The following is a 17,728-nucleotide window of genomic DNA, read 5'->3' as shown; positions in this document are numbered from 1 at the left end:
ATTTTCTGTGTCCTAGGTTCTTCTATATTTGGGTGACTTGTAATTGTCTCTTTCCAAACTAAAATTCATGACTCACCTAGCCTACGCTGGGGCTGGTAGCCTCGGCATCCCAAGCGATTTCTCGGGGCTGAGAGGGTTTTACACCACCTAGTTAGTTCCTGGCCAATTCACTTTGTGAAGTCTATCCAATGACAATCCCTGGAGAAGACTGTGTAATTATATTTTTTAATAAGGGTGTGAACAAGAATGGAGTTAATTGGCTTTAAAATGGCTGAGAGAGGAAAGCAAGTGTTGCTAAAGATCAACATAGCAATTGGGCAATTTAACGCACCAGTGGCAGAAAAGCTTAACCTCTATCTTTCAATCTCATAATTATCAAGCTTCTGGCAATCTGATCTCCAAACTGCACTTACAGAAATTTTAATCATGAGACTATGTAGGACATTCTGAGTTTGGAGTTAACATCACTTAATATGATGTAGAAACTATGTTTCCCAAAGTAGAATGACAACACAAATATGGTTTGGATGGTTCTTGGGGGTCATGTGACCTAAGGCAAGACAAAAGGAGAAATATTAAATATGTAATTAAGATTTGGATCTTAGTCGAGCAGTAAGATCAGCTTTTACTGATGAACATTATAATCACCCGGAGAACTGTAAATAAATACGGACGCCCAGGCTCCATTCCCAGAATCTTGATTCAGTGGGTCTATGAGTGGGGCCTGGGCATCTGTATTTTTAAAGCTCCTGAGATGATTGTCATGAGCAAATATTGTTGAGGACTACCACTTTAGAGTTTTGCTTTTTGCTATAACTGAAGATCTTAGAAATTGTTCTTAAATCAGTAATGGGCTTAGAGACAGAGAAAAAGAAAGTAACCATGTGGGAATGGTGCAAAATTAACTGATCTTCTTGTCCTAAAGAGGCTGTAGTGCCCAGACTCTAGCTTTTTTTCACTATCTTTCATAAAGTCCTCCCGGCCCCACCATTGCCAACAAATCCAGAAGTTCCCAAAACACATAAAGCATTCTTTAAAAATGCAGCTGTAAAAACTATTGGGCTTTCTTCTCTTTTTTTTCAGGTGTGTAACAAAAATCAATATCCTTTCAGTGAACAGGAGCTTCAGAGAGCAATTAGAACAGCCCAGAAGCTCTGGGGCTAAGGAGCCTTCATGTCTCAGAGGTAGGACTGGAGAAGCAAAATATGTATGGCCAAACTTTCACTGGAATAGGAGCTCCTAGATCACAGGGATGGGCCTCCAGGGACTGCTGGGGCTGCCTATGTCCTACTGACATTCAGCATCACGGTGCTGCCGCTCAGGCCAACTTGTCATCTTTCACCTACTGATCTGTAACACTGATTCATTCATTGAAGAAATAATATTGCTAGGACAGAGTATTCTTTTTTTTTTTTTTTTATGATAGGCACACAGTGAGAGAGAGAGAGAGAGAGAGAGGCAGAGACATAGGCAGAGGGAGAAGCAGGCCCCATGCACCGGGAGCCTGACGTGGGATTCGATCCCGGGTCTCCAGGATCGCGCCCTGGGCCAAAGGCAGGCGCTAAACCGCTGCACCACCCAGGGATCCCAGGACAGAGTATTCTAACATCAACAGGAGACTGGGCTGGCTTGCTTTGGGAGCCAAACAAGATATGAGGAATTCAGTGGCTGAGAATTCTAATTTCACTTTTGGTGCCAGTTAGCCTCAAGGCCCAAGGCAAGTAATTAAACTCTATTTCCCAATTTGTCAAGTTGGAGAGGTGAGAGAAGGTTACAGATTATTGTAAAATGGCTACTGTGGGCATAAATGGGCCTGATAATAAAGCCCTTCGCTAAGATAACACAAAGCCTGGTGGCTGTGAGATACCAACTGCCCCACACTTAGCTAGGATTAACTATAGTACACTGCAAAAACACACAGAGGAAGGAAATAAGCAGTGCATTACAACTTTTAGCCACACCCAAGTGGATAGGATCACTATGAACAATTATCTGTGAATTAAAAAGACTCCATAGAAATATACATGGATAGGGGCGCCTGGGTGGCTCAGTCGGTTAAGCATCCAACTCTTAATCTCAGCTCAGGTTTTGATCTCAGGGTCATGAGTTGAAGCCCCATGTTGGGCGCTGTGCTAAGTGTAGAGCCCATTTAAAAAATAAATAAATAAATATACATGTATATCAAATTTCCTTAAAGACCACACATCTTGACTATCTTTAATCCCCTTTAAAATATTGCCCTTTAAATTTTATTTCCCATGATTATGATCTTAAAAAGCCTTGTGTTTTTTTTTTTTTTTTTTTTTTTTTTTTCGCTCAGTGGTTTCCCACTCTGACTCAGAATATTCATTTTAGAATATTCTGGGGAATTAAAAAAAAACAACACAACAATAATACTGATACCCAGTCTCTCCTCCTAAGCTGATTAAATGAAAACTCTGGGGATGGGGCTGTGGCATCAGTATGCCTGTAAAAGCTTCCTTGGCGATGCCAAACCAAACCAACACCAAACCCTCCCTGCACATTCCCATTGTCGCACCACTTGTGCATGTTCCCTTTCTGGCAATGCCCTCTCTCCCCATGTCCATTTGTCTTTAACCTTGTTTTATGTCCTTCAATGTCCATCTCGTACCTTGCCTTTCTCAGGCACACTGCCCTCTGGAATCTCTAAACTCTATTTCATTCACCAAACACCTGAAGAATATTTTCTGACATTGCTCCTGGTATTTTACATTTACATCCATCTTCTCGATCATGTGCTCCTCCAGAGCAAAGACCTCTGTTTTGTTCTGTTATTTTCTCTACGGAGCTAGCACAGACTTCTTGGCCTGGAAGATGCCAAAAGACACGGTTGTTGTTGATGTAGATATTTTAAAATTCACTTGTGCTCTGCTTCTCACTGTCATTTCCCCCCAGATGTAGGTTAAAAGTAAAAATAAACAAACACTCCTTGTATATGTGAAAGAACATCTCATCTAGTGCTTTGCTCAAGCCCCAGAAAGGAAGCTCTTCCCCACAGATGGATGTCTCCCATCCTCAGGTCATCAGTGATAACCATGGCCAACATCTGTACAGCACGTTTCTTCATGAGCATTTTATGCGGCACGACCTCATCAACTCTGAACTTACTACAGGATTGCTGGGGGTTGGGGGTGGGCAGGCTGAGGGTAAAACACAAACCAGCAGACAAAGCAAAATCAGACAAAGTAGAATCCAGGCTTCAGTTATCTCAGAGGCTTCCTCTAACAACTTCGGAATCTGACTGCTCTCCCCTTGGGCCACATGAAATTGCAGGACCAAATCATACCTTTACTTTGGTGACAGGATATTCAAGAGCCACTTTAGCTAGCAGACAAAAGAAACCAAAATGGCCTTCTGTGATAATCTTGGAGCAGTCCTTCTGGAAACTGGGACTGTGTATTGTTTATGTAAGCAAAAGGACAGAGTGGGAGAAACATTATCAGTTAATGAGATGTCTTATTTGATGGGCGTTACACACAAACATGAAGCCCTAGCTGTCTCCTAATCTGATTTTACAAAGTGCCAGAATGACACACTATCCTGGAAAGTGACTTTAAGGTAAATCTAAATTTAGATTCAAAATGACCCATTGAGGGGCACCTGGGTGGCTCAGTGGTTGAGCTTCTGCCTTTGGCTCAGGTCATGATCCTGGGGTCCTGGGATCGAGTTCTGCATCAGGCTACCCACAGGGAGCCTGCTTCTCCCTCTGCCTGTGTCTCTGCCTCTTTCTTTGTGTCTTTCATGAATAAATAAACAAAATCTAAAAAAAAAAAAAAAAACAAAAACCAAAGAAAAAAAAAAAACAGAAACAAAACCAACCAAAATGATCCTTTGGTCATAAGATGTTAGAAAACTTCTTGAGATTTGCCTGATGGGTAACACTTGAGAAGTCTGAGCCAAGAATAGAGAAAAAGTCATGTTAGGAAGAAGGGAGGGAAGTTTCCTATCATATATTTGTCAACTCATTAGTCTATACCAGTTTTGTTAAATGCAAATACAATGCGAGTCAGATATGCAATTTAATTTTCCCTATTAATCACATTTAAAAAATTAAAACAGATGAAATTAATTTTAATAGTTTATTTTAGCTAAACCAATGCATCCAATATATTACCATTCTAACATTTAATCCATATAAAAATTAATGAGGCGGGGTTTTTTCTTTTTTTTTTTTCTTTGGTTCTAGGTCTTTGAAATCTAGGGTATGTTTTACACTTAGAGTACATCTCAGTGTGGACTGATCATATTTCAAGTACCCAGTCGTCACACATGGCTAGTGCTACTGCGCTGCACAGTGCAAGTTGAGACACACACTGGAATTTGGGGCATGAGATAGAAATTGGCTGTCAGCATTTAGTCACCTAAATGTACTTTTGCTACTCTCCTTCTCTTAGCTCCTTGCTATCTTCTGAAAGAGATTATCTCCAAGGCCACATACTGTGTTAGCAAAAAAGCTTTAGGCTTTGGAGCCAAACAGACTATGGGATTTGAAGACCAGCTTTGTGACCTTGAGCTAGCTGCTTACCTTGTATGAATTTTGGTTTCTTTCCTATCAAAGGGAGACAAAAATAGCTAACTCTCCAGACTGTTGGGAAGGTGAAATAAGATAGGCAGTAAGTCCAAAGCACAGCCTAGAAGAGTATGGTAGGCAGTCAATCGAGAATTTCCCCTACATAAAACCCAAATTGATTTTCAAGGCACCATCTCATTATATTTGAGGCTCTACTGCTTCATTTATTTCATTTCCAGATCTTTCCCTGGAGGTTTTTCTGCTAAGGCAGCCCTTTCACCAGACCTTCATCAGGCTGGCTCCGTCTTTCCATGCAAGTTTATGTTCAAGGGTGACCTTTTTGTAGAAATCTCCTTGGCTGCCCTATTTCAAATTGCCTCCAAGCCCTGTTACTCTTGAGCCCCTAGCCTCTCTTTATTTTCTTCATAGCATTTCTCAGTATCTGAAATTATCTTATTTCTGCATTTGCTCACCTGCCTCCTATCTGTCACTCTCTGTAGCACACAGAAGCACCACAAAAAGCAGGGACCTTGTCTGCCTTTTCCAGAGCTCAGCAAGTATTTGTTGAGTCAATAAATGAATGAATAAATGCTTCACACAGGGAACTAACTGTAAATGGTGTCCTGATTCTCAAAGTAGTAGAGAGTGAACCTTTCAGAGTCGTTCAGAAATTAGTGGGCCAGAGCCAGCCTTGCCTGCCAAGGCCTGGTGTTGCCTAACTCGACTCTCCCAGCTGGATCTGGAAAGGGTTGGGAAGATCACAGGCCATTTCATTGTCGCCGCCTATTAATATGTATCACATGCGAAGTGTATGTTCATACCATTTAAATCATCTAGAAGATTCAGTTATTCCTGCTCTAAATGCTCTGAAGAAGAAGAACTGGGTTGGGACCCAGTTGGCATGATGCAACCTTCTGATGCCAGGGAGCTTGGCAGCACTAGGCAGTGTGAAAAGAGTGAGCATCAAAGTCTGGTAGACCTGGGCTTAGATCCTGGTTCTGCCTTTTAGCTGCTATGCAGCCTGGGCAAGTCACATAAATTTTTATAAGTTTCCATTTATCTGTAAAGCTTTAACTGATAATTCATACCCTGCAGTGTTGCTAGGAGAATTAATTGAGGTTATGTAGTCAAGTGCTTAGGCCATCTTGAAGGTTCAGTGAATAGTAGATATCAGTCCTGTCACCTTTGCATGCAACAATGCCCTGCGAGAATAAAGACAATTCTCTTTACAGAGACAGTTCCATCTTTGGAATAGCTACTTTGAGGGTATCCAATTTCCTCTTAGGATTCTGGTAATTTCTTTCCACATCTCAATGTAAGCTTCTTGTAGCTGAGGGGGCAGGAGCAAAGAAAGAGAAAGAGAGGGGTGCCTGAGTGGCTCAGTCAGTCAAGCATCTGCCTTTGGCTCAGTTCATGATCCCCCGGTCCTGGGATCGAGGCCTGAGTCGGGCTCCCTGCCCAGCAGGGTGTCTGCTTCTCCTTCTCCCTCTGCCTGCTGCTCTGCCTGCTTGTGCAGGTTTGCACTCTCCTCTCTCTCTCTCTCTCTCTCTCTCTCTGTGTGTATGTCAAATAAATAAATAAAATCTTTTTTTTTTTTTTTTGTAAAAGAAAGAGACAGAAGGGGAGAGATATAGAGACACAGTATAAGCTGAATTGGCTATATCTGTGCCACACTTCGGACGATGACAGTGGAGACAATTCTCTTTACAGAGACAGTTTCTAGGGTATCTGCAGAGGGATGCAACCATGAGACCTCTTCAGTGTCCACACAGAGGTGTTTGTCACTACAAGCAGAGAGCTAGCTATATCGTGTTCAAGATTATGGGCCCAAAGAGAATTGTGAGGAAGAGTGGACAATCCATGTCAGTCTGGACACATTTTACTTGCTGGCAACACAGAGTGCTCTGCTTGACAAAAGTGAAGCAGTAAAGCCAGCTGTGTATTCTGAACCCACCCTTTGTCTTTAAGAATAATTAGACCAGAATTGACTTTACTCATTCTTTTGCTGACATAAGCCCCATGGAAGAGTAAGCTGCTCTAAAAAAGCATGCAACTATTTAACACTTACTTAACCTCCCATTAATATTAATAAGAGCAGCTTACTACTGACTATAAACCAGGCATTTCCATTTCTCATTTTCCGTTTTCCCAACATCTATACAAGAAAGGAGGCATTGTTCCCCATTTTACAAAAAGGGAAAGTGAGGCTTGCATTAGTTCAGTGATTTGTCCAAGTGTGGGAGCCAAGATTTGAAGCCCAGTCTGTTGGGTTCCAAAGCTCCATGTGTCCTCTCCTATATGCTGCTGGCATTGTCAATGGAAGACTCGGGTCCCCCAAGATGGGAGTTCCTAGTACTTTATTATTTTTTTTCTTTTTGGGTGGGTCGGGGAGAGGAGCAGAGGGAGAGGACGAGAATCTTGGGCAGGCTTCATGCTCAGCACGGAGCCTGACAAAATTCAGTCAGATGCTTAACCAACCGAGCCACTCAGGTGCCCTAAGAGGAGTCCTTAGTACTTTAAAAGTGCATAGGTCCAAAAGAACGCTATTACAACCCTTTCTATGCACAGGGGAGCAAACTGCACTTTGTTTCCTTTTTTTAAAAAAAGATTTATTTATTTAATCATGAGAGAGAGAGGCAGAGACACAGGCAGAGGGAGAAGCAGGCTCCATGCAGGGAGCCTGACGTGGGACTCGATCCCGGATCCTGGGATCAGGCCCTGAGCTGAAGGCAGATGCTCAACCGCTGAGCCACCCAGACATCCCAGCACTTTGTTTCTAAACAAAGCTTTGGCTCCACTGTCTGACATCCAGCTGGGTGACCTGAAGATTGAGACAGTGACTTTCTACAGGTGTCTCTTGAGTGCTGTTTATAAGACTACAGACTCCGGGGGCGAGGACCTCACCTTGGGAAAGTCATGAAAAGTTTGTGAGGAAGGTTCCCCAGGAGGCAAGGACAGGTGAAGTCTCTGGGGAACAGTACCCCAGGAGCTCACTCATGACACGAGTGCTTTCTCCTTCAGCAGCATGACTGACTCCAGACCCCACCTGAAGGCTACAGGTTACTTCCATAGCCAACGCAGCTGCCAGCAGAGGTTAGGCTGGGTGATCTTGATACAAAAGGTCCTCAAAACGAAGGAAAGGAATATTTATCTGGGATTCAGGCCCAATCTTCAGGGAGTGCCTTCAAACCCTGAGGGACTGCTTGCAAACTTTATGTACATTCCATAAGAACATCCCCCCCCCCCCCCTTGGGAGAAGATTCACAGCTAATTCTCAAAAGGACTCACGATTCCCAATTTTTAAGAACCACGAAAATTAAAAATTTCATCTTCTTCCTTAGGCTCTTCAGCACTTTTACTCCATCTCCATCTACACGCGCATATAAAGCACACAGGGTATACACGCCTATAATGTTTAATGGGACATATACAAGTGTGACCAATTTCCCTGCATGTTGCAAGAAAGCCGGAGCCCGGAGAGGAGGCCAGCCCTGCCCGCCAGTTTGCAGCGCCCGAGGCTCCGCGGGAAAAGCAGCGCTCCGCAGGGCGAGCAACAGGAGAGCCGGGAGGCTTCGCCAGCCAACTTGATGAACCAACACACGCGAACCTCCCCGGGTTAATAATAGTATCCGGCAAACCTTTTCAAGCCCAAGCACAGAGCACCCCAGATCGCTTCTTACCAGGGCACCGCGCGCTGCTTCCCGGGGACACAGGGAGAGGCGGCCCCGCGGGCCCCTCCCGCGCGCCCCGAGGCCGCCTCCCCGGTCCTGCGGTCCCGCTCGGCTCCGCGGCCGCTGCCGCTGCCGCCGCCGCTGCCCCCGGGGCTGGAAGGCCTCGCTCCCCGCCCCGCTGGGGGGGGGGGGGGCGCCCCGCCTTCGGGCCCGCACCCGCGACGCCTGAACTTTGCCCGCGGAGTGTGCGCCGCGAGCCCGCGGGCATCGCCTCACCTGCCCGAGCCCCTGCCCGCTGCTGCTATCATCATCATCATCATCATCATCATTATTAATTATTAACTTTCCCTTTTCGGTCTGATGTAAAGAATTGCCATTGCGAGGATCCCCCGGTCGCGCCGACACTGCGTCTCCGGGGCGCATCTCAAGATGCCTTTTAAAAAAGAAAAAAAAAGGGGGGGGGAAGCCCCACGCGTGCGGCCGGGAGGGGAGGGGAGGGGGCGCCTTCTCAGCGTCGCCCCGAGGGGACGCCCGGCTCTCGCGCCTGCACCTGCACCTGCGCCTGCACCTGCGCCGCCGCCTCGCGCCGCGTCCGGGAGCCCCCCGGGGCCGCAGCCCCGGCCTCGACCCCGCGAGCCCCCGCGCCGCGCGCGCGCTGCCCCGGCCGCTCTCCCGCCTCCAGCCCGCGGGCCGCCGCGCTACTCACTTGGGCCCGGGAGCCACGTCGGCCGGTCGGTCCGTGGGCGCTGCCGCGCTGGGACGCGGGGATCCGCCGAGCGCGCGGGGCCGCGCCGCCGACAGCGGGTAAGGTCCGGAGGGACGGAGCGGCTCCTGCGAGACGGCGGGGGCGGGGCGGGGAGGGGCGGGGCGGGGCGGGGCGGGGAAGCCCGGGCGCCGGGCGGCGCGGGACCTCGGGTCCCCGGCCGTGGCTGCGTGGGAAGCGGCTCAACTCGGTGCACTTGTTCACTCTTTCTTCATTGGAGGAGGAGCCAGTGTTGCAACCTTCATGTTCCTTGCTGGAGGCAAAACAGTGATTTTCTGCAGCAGGCGAATGTCCAGAGCCTGCCAGTTTTGCGAGGTGAGGGAGGTGCTTGGGGCGGGGGGGAGCAGGCATCAGCCAGGGCGCAGAGAGGAAATGACCGATTATTCCAGATGGGGGGTGGGGGTGCGAGACGAGGGCCGCACGCCTCCCACTGAGGCTGCACCGGCCTATACCACGGGCTAAACAGTAATAAGCGGAACACATCGAATGACCTCGAAGATGGCATTCCTCCTCGCAGTCGAGATGTGTCCCATTTCTTTCCGCCTTTCTGGATAACAGGCCCCTGGCAACATTTGATGGGGCGGGGGGGGGGGGGGGCTGGGATGGGGGGAGGTGAATCTCGCCTTCCCCGACTAGAAGGAGGGGTCAGAGTGAAAAAGGGAAAAGAAAATAAACAGTCAGTGACCTAAGCAGGGTTTCACTTTCTTTTCGATCCCCCAAACCCCAAATGTCCAGGGGGCCGTGTTTATTTTACGCCGCACACGGAGTATATATACCAAGATACAGGGGTGTAGGGCCACATTTTTGTTATTTTTTTCCCCGCACATGTAAGAATTTATTTTTTTTTCTAACAGGGTTTTTTAAAATTTTTTTTTAAATTTGGTAATAACAAAACTGTGCGCAACCGCTACCTTTTTCTCTTGCCAGAAAGTCCTGAAACAGATAGCAACTGCCCTGAATCAAATAGTTATCCCTCAATTAGTAAGTTGCTGCTGTGTGTTTGATGCCATTGATTAATACTGCAGCCGATGGTTTCAGAACCCCGGAGGAGTATCAAGGAGATATTCTAAAGGGAGCCTCTCAAGTTTCAAAACCAGAAGTTACTGGAACTCTGGGCTTTCCTCCTTTGAGGCCACTTTTGCTACCATCCCGGAATTACTGGCGAGTGATATTCATTGGCGGCCACTTGCCAGGATGCAGGAAGACGTTAGAAATCCCAGGATGCTCTGGTGATCCTTCTGGACTAGAGACCCCCAGGTAGGTCAACCTGACCATTCCTGTTGAGCAGCAGGGCCCTAGGCTCCATCTGGTTCTCCGCGTCTAGAGGGAGATGCGTCTTTCACGCACAGCGGTCACCTGCTTCTGGTGATCAGCCAGGTACATTTGCCTTGGCTCTGGCGGCCACAAAAGTATGCAAAACTCCTATTTATTTCCCCGAACCACTGGGTGACATGAGATCTTCAATGACAGAAGATTTCTGTATGACCTTTGCAAGGATTACTCAGTTTTCTTGGAGCTGTTCTAGGCAGGCAACGTGAATCGCTGGTGAGAAAAATAGCACTCTGGGTAAGTGCAGACTGGCAGCTCTTGGAAGGTAGGGACCCCGCTGTCCCACCTCGTGGGTGGTGTCAGCTGCAGGCAGCTCAGCTCACCTGTGCTCCCGGCTTCCAGCAGGTGACAGATGGGTTGTTGAGTGACTAATGCATCATCTCACTTGGGAGAGAAGGGCAAGGCTGGCTTTCTGCTCTGTGGTGCGGTGCGCAGGTACTGTCCCTAAGCCACCAGCGTTCACTGTTAGGGAATCACCTGGCTTCAGCCTTCCTCAGATGATGCAGGAAGCCCGTCCTCAGCCTGGGTCTCTACTCCCTGCGCCCCCGCTGGTCGCCCCTGCCTCCTCCTCGTCTCTGCACTAACACGCTCAGGCCTTGTCTTGTCTCCATCTGAGATGACACAGATGTGGACCTGCTCTGCGTTTCCTCCAAACCGCTCCTTCCTCAGGCTGAGTCCTGGGCCCTACCCCTCCAATGCCTCCAACACCCTGCTCCGTAGCTGAAGGCTTTGGGCCTGGGTTTGAGTCCCTGCCATTCACCTGGCTTCAGTTGCCTCCCTGTAACTAGGATGCAGTACTGTATGCCTCAAAAGTAATAATAATGGTGGTTATTAATCACCAGGAAAAGAAATAATAATAATATTAATGGTGATAGCATATGTAAAACGCCTGGCAAATAACAGAAAGCCTAGAAATATTAAGTTCTTTTTTTCCCCCCTTTCCTCTTTTTTACCACCTTCTTAGAATATTTAATCTCTTCTCCCTGTGGGCTTTTTCATCTAAGCCTACAACATGCTCATATCTGCCTTGATGCTGGTAACCCTTTAGGGGCTTTACCAAGTTCTGATAACTTTTGTTAATCTAGTTCACGCCAGTCTGCAGCTGTCAAACTTAGTGGGAAAGAATGAGCTACAGTCCTCAGCTTCCCTGACTCATCACACCTTCCATGCCTTCCACCAGTGGTTCGCTACCTTGGCCGCACACCACCGCAATCGTCTGAGGAGTGTTTCAGAGCCACTGGGTCTGGGTGTCACTCGAAGAGCTTCTAATGCAGGAGGTTTAGGGTGAGGCCTTGATTCTCTGTTTCTCTAGAGATACACAGGCAGGGTAGAAAAGGACTGCCAAATCCGCGTGTGCACCCCGGCTTCCAACACAGCATGCTACTCATCCCCTGCTCTCTGAGGGGTATCATCTGGGCCTCTCTGCAGTGCCCTGCCCCCCTCCCTCCCTTCGTCCTCCTGAAGCTGTCTTCCTTGGTTCTCAGCCCCTACCTCCCCACACCCTTGTTGGCCATGACCTCTCTGTCTTGCCTTTTGTCACGCTTCTCTTCTTTCTCCTCCTTCCTGGATGGGAACAGTTTTGCCTTTGGTTCTTCATCTTTCTTCTTCAAGGACTATATTCCTTTCTTAAAAATAAAAAAAATTTAAAAGAAGAAAGAAAAAGAAAAATGCTAAAAATAACCGTAGTAAAAAAAAGCACTTTCACTGTTTTTTTTTTTTTTAATTTGTATTTGTTTATTTGAGAGAGAATGAGCATGAAGCAGACTCCCCACTGAGCAGGGAGCCCCATGCAGGGCTTGATCCCAGGCCTCTGGGATCATGACCTGAGCTGAAGGCAGACACTTAACCGACGGAGCCACCCAGGCACCCCATCAGAGCACTGTTAAAAAAAAAACAAAACTATATATCTAAAAAGTCAGATATATCCTTCCCAAATCACACACCCTCCTCCTTTTCTCTGATTTCATCTCTGGAGGTGACCACCATGAAGAGATTGGTGCATAGCTATCACATATATCCTCATGTCTCCATAAGCACATGCAAATTTTTTTAAACTAAAAATGTAATAATTTCTGTGACCTGTCTTTTTAAAGTGTAGTGCAATTACATATTCTAGATTACTAGCTATAAACAACTCATTCTTTTTAATGGCTGCGTAGTTTGTAATTTATTCTACTATTCTTCCATTGTTAGATATTTGGTAACTTCAACTTTTTATTGTAAAAAGTGTTGCCATGATTATCTGTGCACGTACCTTAGGATAGACCGTTAGAAATGGCATTGTTGGGTCAGTGGGAATGAGAACGAAACTTTTGATAGATCACTGCCAAATTGCTCTCCAAAAATGTTATGGAAGAAAGTCTTAGAAGTCCGAGAAGTGAGTCCTAAGGTAGGTAAATATTCCCAAAGTATTTAGCAATACACACTCCTACTAACATACAGTCCTGCCTAGGACGTTCTCTCACATTCTTGCCCCCACTGGGTTTATCAATCTGATTTTTGCCAGTCTGGTAAGTGAAATATGGTGTCTTGTTGTTCTAATTCACAGTCTCCTGACCTCTTAGGAGGTTGAGTCCATATGTTTATTATTTGAATTTTTTTCTTATGCTGTAGTTGTTCAATCCTGTGCCTATTTTTCTTCTGGTGTTTTAAATATAATCTTTGAGGTCTCTGTAACTATTATACATTATATTAACACCTAGTGAAAACTATTGTAAACATTTCTCTGCCCTATTTCTCTTGATTTTGTTTAGAGACTATGTCACTGCACCTAAGTTTTGTGTTTTCATCTAGTCAAATCTGTCCACTATATTCTGCTAAGGCTCTGGGTTTTCGGTATTGCTTCTCTGCTTCTAACATTGCTAATTTTTAAAAAAGAGATCTTTAATTATCCTAGGAATTATTTTTAAATATATAGATATTAAATTTATTGCATTTATAAATATTATAAATACCACCATATATTAATATAATATTCAATTATATATTTAAATAAAATAGAAGCAACACATTAACACATTACATATTCTTATATTGAATATAATATGTGAATTATACACATTAAGTATATTTTCATTTATAAATATTATAAATATTAATTTTCTTCTGAATGCATTATCAATGATTCCATCACTCTTTATTGAAAAATCTATGATTTCTCCAATGATTTCTAATGTCAATATAATACATTACATTTACATATATATTTCTATGTATTCTTGGCACTACTCTGTCTTGTTTGACATACCGATTTGCATGCCAATAATGCATGATTTTGATAGCTATTGTAAAAATAGCATATTATATTCCTATTAGTGCAAATACTTTATCACAGTCTTTCCTCTTAAAATGTTCTTGATAAATATGATATATATATCTGTATCTATAGATAGTGGGAAAGATATCTATCTATAGATAGATAGATATAGATATATTTGAATTTACCATCTTAACTAACAGGGAGCTAAATGAGGGGCTGCTGGATCCTAGGACCCTGGAATCATGATCTGAGCCAAAGGCAGATGCTTAACCAACTGACCCACCCAGGTGCCCAATATATTTCTTTTTTCTTTCTTTTTTTTTAAGGATTTTATTTATTTATTCATGAGAGACACATAGAGAGAGGCAGAGACATAGGCAGAGGGAGAAGCAGGCTCCCCACAGGGAGCCCAATGTGGGACTCATTCCCCGGACACAGGATCATGCCCTGAGCCGAAGGCAGACACTCAACCACTGAGCCACTCAGGCTATCCCTATTTATTTTTTCATAAAGTTTTAGAATCAATTTGTTCAAATTAAAAAAAAAATTCTTTGGCATGACATTGCATTTATTTATTAATTTGAAAAAATGTATAGCATTTGAAACATTAGTTCTTCCACCCAGGAATTATGTCTCTGTGTTTATTTAGATCTTTTAAAACTATTCCTCAAATTTTTCTTGAATCTTACTATGTCATTTCACTTTTATTGTACAATAATTTACTTAATCATACCGTCTTATGAACATTTCAGTTATTCCCAAACTTATACTGTTATAAATAATACTACAGGGGACATGTCTGTGGAAAGCAACTTTGCCTTTGGGGGACTTATTTCCTTCGCCTAAGATCCCAGTGAGACATAATTAAGCCAAAGAGTATGCACATTTTTATGGTCCTTGAGATATAAAAGCTTATCCTGATGGCTTCAACTGTTAATATTCCTTCTGTCACAACTACACTCAGTAAAGCACAAATATCTTTTTATCCCTTTCCACTGTTAATATTCCAGGTCATGCCTTCATCATTTCTCATTTCTTTTCTTCCATAGCTTCCCTGCTGGATGGCCTCCCTCTCACCAGCCTCGTCCGTGTGAAACTCAAATGTTTCCCTGTTGAATCTGATTAGATTAGATTGAAGTTAAAGGTCTTTGCTCCTGCTGATCTTACTGGTTTTGGGAGTAGTAGTTCAATAAATCTTTACAGTGTGTTTGAATCCCATCTTCCCTTCTTGGCATTAATATAATTAATATTCAATTATAATATATCTAAATAAAATATAAGTAAGCAACAATTAACATATTATTATATTTAATATAATATGTGAATTATGCACATTAAGTATAATATTTTTCATTTATAAATATTATAAATATTAATTTTCTCACCTACTCAAAACTGTATCCCTTCCTGATCTTCATATTCAAAGTTACTTTCTTCTGAAACCTTTCTCTGATCACTCCAACTCAGAAGGTGGTTGCTTGCTTCTATCTGCTTGCTTCTATCAAGTGGGTTTGTAATACACTCCTCTGTTCTACCTCTGAGCATCATTGTGAGGCTGATATGAGCTGACATGTGTACATGCATTTGGTAAATTATAAACCATGTGTAAATAAAAGGCACTACTATTATTAGACAATGTTTCCTTCCTTCCAAGGAAACCCTTACTAGTTGATAAGCATTCAGGCTAAGTACAATGAGTGTTTATGAACATGGGAATGGAAATTTTTTTCTCCATGTGGAAGATGCTAAGAGAGCTGGTCTGTTGACTGATGAAAATCTGTATCTCCTAACCTCAAGGAGGGAAACTGAGAATGCTGAATAGAATGCGATGGCTGTTAAGAGTCTGAAAGAGGTGCAAGGGTGTCTTTAGGCTATTACATATGCATCTTGCCACCCAAAGTGTGGTCCTTAGACCAGCTGCATTGGCATCATCACCTGGGAGCTTATTAGGAATGCAGAATCTCAGGCTCAACCCTCACCTTCTGAATCTGACTTTGTATTTTGATAAGATCTGCTGCTTCAGGGCTAGATAGAGTTCATAAAGCCCAAGTGACAGTAACGTGAGTGTTCTCTGGAAGTGCCTAATTGGTACCGGGGGAAAAATTGACTGGCTTATATGCTTTCTCCATCTCTATCTTACATGTGTTTTGGGGAAGGGATGGAGGGAGATGTAGGGACAGCCAGATGTTACAAATTCCACTTCCCAGATTGTAAAACTGAGAAATCATATGATTGGGAACATGCTGCCAGATACATTTCCGATTATGTTTCTGATACATGGTGAATATTTGTTTTATTGTATTTTAAGTTGTAGTAAGAGCACTTAACGTGAGATCTACCCTCTTAACAAAATTTTAAGTGTACTATCCAATATTGCTAACTATAGACCCAATGTTACACAGCAGCTCTCCTGGAACTTATTCACTTTGCAGAACTGAAACTTCACACCCTTTTAACAATGACAGCGCATTTTCTCCTCCCTCCAGCTCCTGGAAACTACCATTCTAGTCTTCTAGTCTCTGGTTTTATGAGTTTGACTTTTTTTTTTTAAGATTTATTTATGAGAGAGAGAGAGAGAGCATGCACACACACCTGCATGCATGTGTGAGGTGGGGGGGAGCAGAGAGAGAGGTAGAGAATCACAAGCAGATTCCCCACAGATCCCAGACCCCAAATGCAGGGCTGGCTCCCAGAACCCTGAGATCATGGTCTGATGCAAAATCAAGAGTCAGATGCTTAACTTACTGAACCACCCAGGCATCCCTATGAGTTTACTATTTTAGATACCAAATATAAATAGAATCATGCAGTATTTGTCTTTCTGTGACTGGGTTATGTCCCTTAGCATCATGTCCTCTAGGTTCATCCATGTTCTTGCATATTGCAGGATTTCCTTTTTTAAAGGCTATATAATATCCCACTGTATGTACATACTACATTACATTTTCTTTATGCATTCATCTGTCCATGAATATTAGGTTGTTCCCGTATCTTGGCTATTGTGACTACAATACTGCATAGATACCTCTTCAAGACCCTCATATCAATTTTTGAGACAGATACCCAAAGTGGGATTGCTGGGATCATATGTTAGTTCTATCTTGAATTTTTTGAGGAACCTTCATACTATTTTCTGTAAGCAGCTACACTATTTTGCATTCCTACCAACAGCACACAAACATTCTCTGTGTAGTCCCTTGGGATCCTTTTTACTTCCCTTGTGTCAGGTAATATTTCCCCCTTTCATTTATAATATTAACTCATTTAATTCTTCTCTCTCTTTTTTCATAGTCCAGCTAAAGGTTTGTCTGTTTTATTTAAAAAAAAACAAACAAACTTGATTTTGTTGATTTTTTCTATTTGTTTTTCTGTTCTTTATCTCATCATTTTTTTTCTTTATTCTCCATTATTTATTACTTATGTTAACTCTGGGCTTAGTTTTCTTCTTCTTTTTCTAGTTCCTTGAGATTTAAGGTTGGTTTTCTTTCTTTCTTTCTTTCTTTCTTTCTTTCTTTCTTTCTTTCTTTCTTTTTTCTTTCTTTCTTTCTTTTTTTTTTTATCTTCTTTAATGCAGGTTTATCACCATAAACTTCCCTTCTAGCTCTCCTTTTGCTGCATCTCATAAATTTTTGTATGTTATACTTTTATTTTCATTTGTCTTAAAGTCCTTTTCTGGTCTCTCTTTTGATATCATCTTTGACCCAATCGTTGTTCAAGAGTGTGTTACTTAATTTCCACTTATTTGTGAATTTCTAGTTTTCCTCCTATTATTGATTCTTAGATACATCTCATTGTGTTTTTGAAAAGATATTTGGTATGATTTTGGTATTCTTAAAATTGAAATTAAGACTAGTTTTGTGACCTAACATATGCTCTTTCCTGAAGAATCCCATGTGTGCTTGAAGAGAATGTGTATTTTACTGCTATTGAATGGAATGTTCTATATATTTCTGTTAGGTTCATTTGGGCTATAGTGTTGTCTAGTTCTCTATTTCCTTAGTACTATTCTGTCTGGATATTCTCTCCATAATTGAAAGTGGGTTATTATGTCTTTTACTAATATTGTGTTACCATCTATGTCTCCCTTCAGATCTGTCAACATTCGCTTTATATATTTAGGTGCTCTGTTGTCATGTGATTATATATTCAAAATTGTTATATCTTCTTGATGAATT

At 43.3% G+C, this 17,728-nt stretch overlaps 2 protein-coding genes across 7 annotated transcripts in view; one reads left to right on the top strand and one right to left on the bottom strand.

The window, feature by feature from the left end:
- PRLR (prolactin receptor) overlaps window positions 1-9,027 on the bottom strand; it is a 166,369-nt gene extending 157,342 nt beyond the window's left edge. The window contains exon 1 of one of the 6 annotated variants that reach the window (XM_038535353.1): window positions 8,909-9,027. The gene's annotated coding sequence lies outside the window, so the exon portion shown is untranslated. Of the gene's footprint in view, window positions 1-8,211; window positions 8,309-8,908 lie in introns of those variants that run through there. The other 5 variants (XM_038535347.1, XM_038535349.1, XM_038535352.1 and 2 more) reach the window with 5 other exon arrangements.
- The window catches only part of LOC119871597, a 150,020-nt gene continuing 140,923 nt past the window's right edge, over window positions 8,632-17,728 (top strand). The window contains exons 1-2 of the mRNA XM_038535468.1: window positions 8,632-9,280; window positions 9,991-10,222. Of these exons, the coding sequence (XP_038391396.1) occupies window positions 8,632-9,280; window positions 9,991-10,222 (881 nt within the window). The remainder of the gene's footprint in view (window positions 9,281-9,990; window positions 10,223-17,728) is intronic.

The sequence above is a fragment of the Canis lupus genome, chromosome 4 (genome assembly GCF_011100685.1).
Source record: "Canis lupus familiaris isolate Mischka breed German Shepherd chromosome 4, alternate assembly UU_Cfam_GSD_1.0, whole genome shotgun sequence".
In the NCBI taxonomy this organism is placed as follows: domain Eukaryota; kingdom Metazoa; phylum Chordata; class Mammalia; order Carnivora; family Canidae; genus Canis; species Canis lupus.
Note: the sequence above shows the minus strand (reverse complement) of the source record. Positions and strands in the feature narration are given on the sequence as shown.